The sequence below is a fragment of the Penaeus japonicus genome, unplaced genomic scaffold (assembly GCF_977035675.1).
Source record: "Penaeus japonicus unplaced genomic scaffold, GWHDUDI00000001_assembly GWHDUDI00000012, whole genome shotgun sequence".
Lineage (NCBI taxonomy): Eukaryota > Metazoa > Arthropoda > Malacostraca > Decapoda > Penaeidae > Penaeus > Penaeus japonicus.
Genome location: NW_028234414.1, coordinates 18442232 through 18444731, shown reverse-complemented (window position 1 = coordinate 18444731; position 2500 = coordinate 18442232). Strand labels below are relative to the sequence as shown.

Genomic DNA, 2500 nt, shown 5'->3' with positions numbered 1-2500 from the left:
TAAGTGTATGTGTATGTGTATGTGTATGTGTATGTGTATGTGCATGTGCATGTACATGTCCATGTGCATGTATGAGTGCATAAAAGGCTTATTGCACCATTAGATAAGTTTAGCTATACCCATTGGCCAAAATGTGTCAGAACGAGATATGGTAAAGGTCACGAATGATACATACTAGAATGCAGTTTGCACTGTATACAGTGGAAACAATACGTGGGTCGGGAAGTGCAAGGTGGTATACAATGTGATTTTGGCACGAGATCCCTGGCAATGCTCGGCTCTTATGCTGTTGAGACACAGGTGGGGCCGGTGTCTGATGAAGGGGACTCACTTATCTCCAGCCCGCGCTCCTCCTCCGCCCCCTCTGCTATTAGTAACTTGCACTCCTAAATGGCCTACGAATCAGTGCAACAACCCACGCCATCATGCTTACGAAATACCCTTTTTGCCTTCTATTTTTCTATAGTGCACTGTAAGTCTCGAACCTGTTTCCGTCTCGGTGTAATCCCGGCGTACCAGAATAGTTCTTCGCTAATTCAACGTCGTCCTTGAGGTTGACATGTTTCATCTTTGCGTGCCAAGTAGGCTACTTCCCCTAGATGTACAGGTTATGACTCAGATGTCGCTACTGTTAACGTTATGGCCTCTTTGGCGCCAATGATACGTTTTGTACCCAGAGAACACGCAAAAAACGGGTCTTTTATCTCTTGTTATGAAAGTCAGGAGTGATGGTATACGTTAATAGGGTCGACGATAGTGGTCTGGCCATTCTAAACCATTTTCGATATATGATGCGATATGCCTTCATCTATTGTTTCTTGTTGCTGATGTAACAGTATGTGCGTCTACCTCGTTGCCAATGTGAACGATCGTTCGTATGTCTTGAAGCCAGTGTGAGGGACCACTGAGTTGTATCTTAATGGCAAAAACGAAAGACTGTCCATGTGGCCTAATGCCAGAAGCTGCGTTGGTGGTCTTTAACCAAACTGTGAAGTACCGATCATCGGCCATGTGATCATGACCTTGCGTTTTGTCACTTGTTCTGTTGCTTTTTACTGATCGTTGTCATTGTGGGGTGTCGATAGTATGTGTCTAGGTCCCGATGTTAGGGAAAGAGTTGGAAGCACCCGGCATGCTTTAACACTCTACCTGTGCAAAAGTAGAATTATTTTGTCGATGATAATTGACAATTTTGCGATCATATGTATGTGTATGTACGCTGGTAGGAACGAATTTATTTTCCATATTGCAACATCTACACATCTAGTCCTGTTCATTAACATTTTGGCATGTCATGCTGTGATTACTCGTCAACTTGTGCAGCAATGATAGCAAAGGCCCTGACGAAATAATATGCATGCTTTTTGGATCTTTTGGGCTGCATACATTGTCAATTGTCCCTCCTCGCATTATAGTGTTTACCGAATTTTAATTTTTATATCTCACCAACCATATTAACCTTTATCACCTCACCTGACATCCTTATGTACAGTATTTATATATCCTAAACCCCCACACCCATTCTATTGCAGCTTCAGAACCAACGCAAAATGCTGGCCCAACCGTCCGCAACCGACCCATATCTCCAAAACACCATCCCTGCACGGCACTTATAACTCCACCGCACTACTGATTACCCACTGCGCTGTTTCCACCTCCACCACCGATCCAAGTCCTCGGACGCAGGAGACCGACCATGAGGTTCAGGCTTCAGCGTACTGAATGATGAGGGACCTTCCTTCGCCCAACTCCCGGAGTAACGAGACACTCGTGGAGCTACCTGCCCACCTTCTCAGTCTATCGTACCCCAGCGCTAAGCATGCCCCATGCCCCCCCACGCTCGCGCACCGTCCCCCCACTCGCAGTGGCATGCATGTCAACATAGCCTTATTCTGCCACTGCCAATACCAGGCTTAGTATTGGCCATCTGAATCGAGACTAGTACATTCATTAGCATCTATACTTATAGATAGTGATAATGTAGATTTCGAATAAGTCACAGAACCACAAAAAAAAAGTAACAAAGAAAGACAGACAGTGTTTCTTTTGTGGTTCCATTCATACATTTATAAGGGTTTGTAGCCGTATGTGAGGTACCAAAGCCTTGACATGTGGTCGAAAGGTTAAGTGCTTGTTTATAGATTGCACTGTTTGGTTTGCATTATTTATTTGTTAGTGTTACGTATATTGTTTCCTTATTATGATTGTTTGTTTAGAGGAGTTAGTATTTTTTGATAGATGTTAGAAATATGTTACGGTAATAACGGTAATGATAATAACAATAATAATAATCTCTTAAGTTTTATGCACAAGCTTACTTATTTGGAAATAATTGATGAATCGCTTACATTGTTCGTGATGTATGGAAATGCTGATACGTGATAATGAATAATTGCTCACACATCTTTATTAATGATCTCTAGCAACGTAGACTGCAAGTACTCCCGATGTTTACAATATTTCAATTCTGGCAATTGATACTTGATACTTTCTTCTGGAG

At 42.6% G+C, this 2500-nt stretch overlaps 1 protein-coding gene across 1 annotated transcript in view; it reads left to right on the top strand.

Moving 5' to 3' along the window:
• The window catches only part of zormin (spectrin and immunoglobulin domain-containing protein zormin), a 215550-nt gene that overhangs the window by 64281 nt on the left and 148769 nt on the right, over positions 1 to 2500 (top strand). The window contains 3 exon segments of the mRNA XM_086542137.1: positions 893 to 908; positions 1539 to 1622; positions 1624 to 1701. Of these exon segments, the coding sequence (XP_086398263.1) occupies positions 893 to 908; positions 1539 to 1622; positions 1624 to 1701 (178 nt within the window).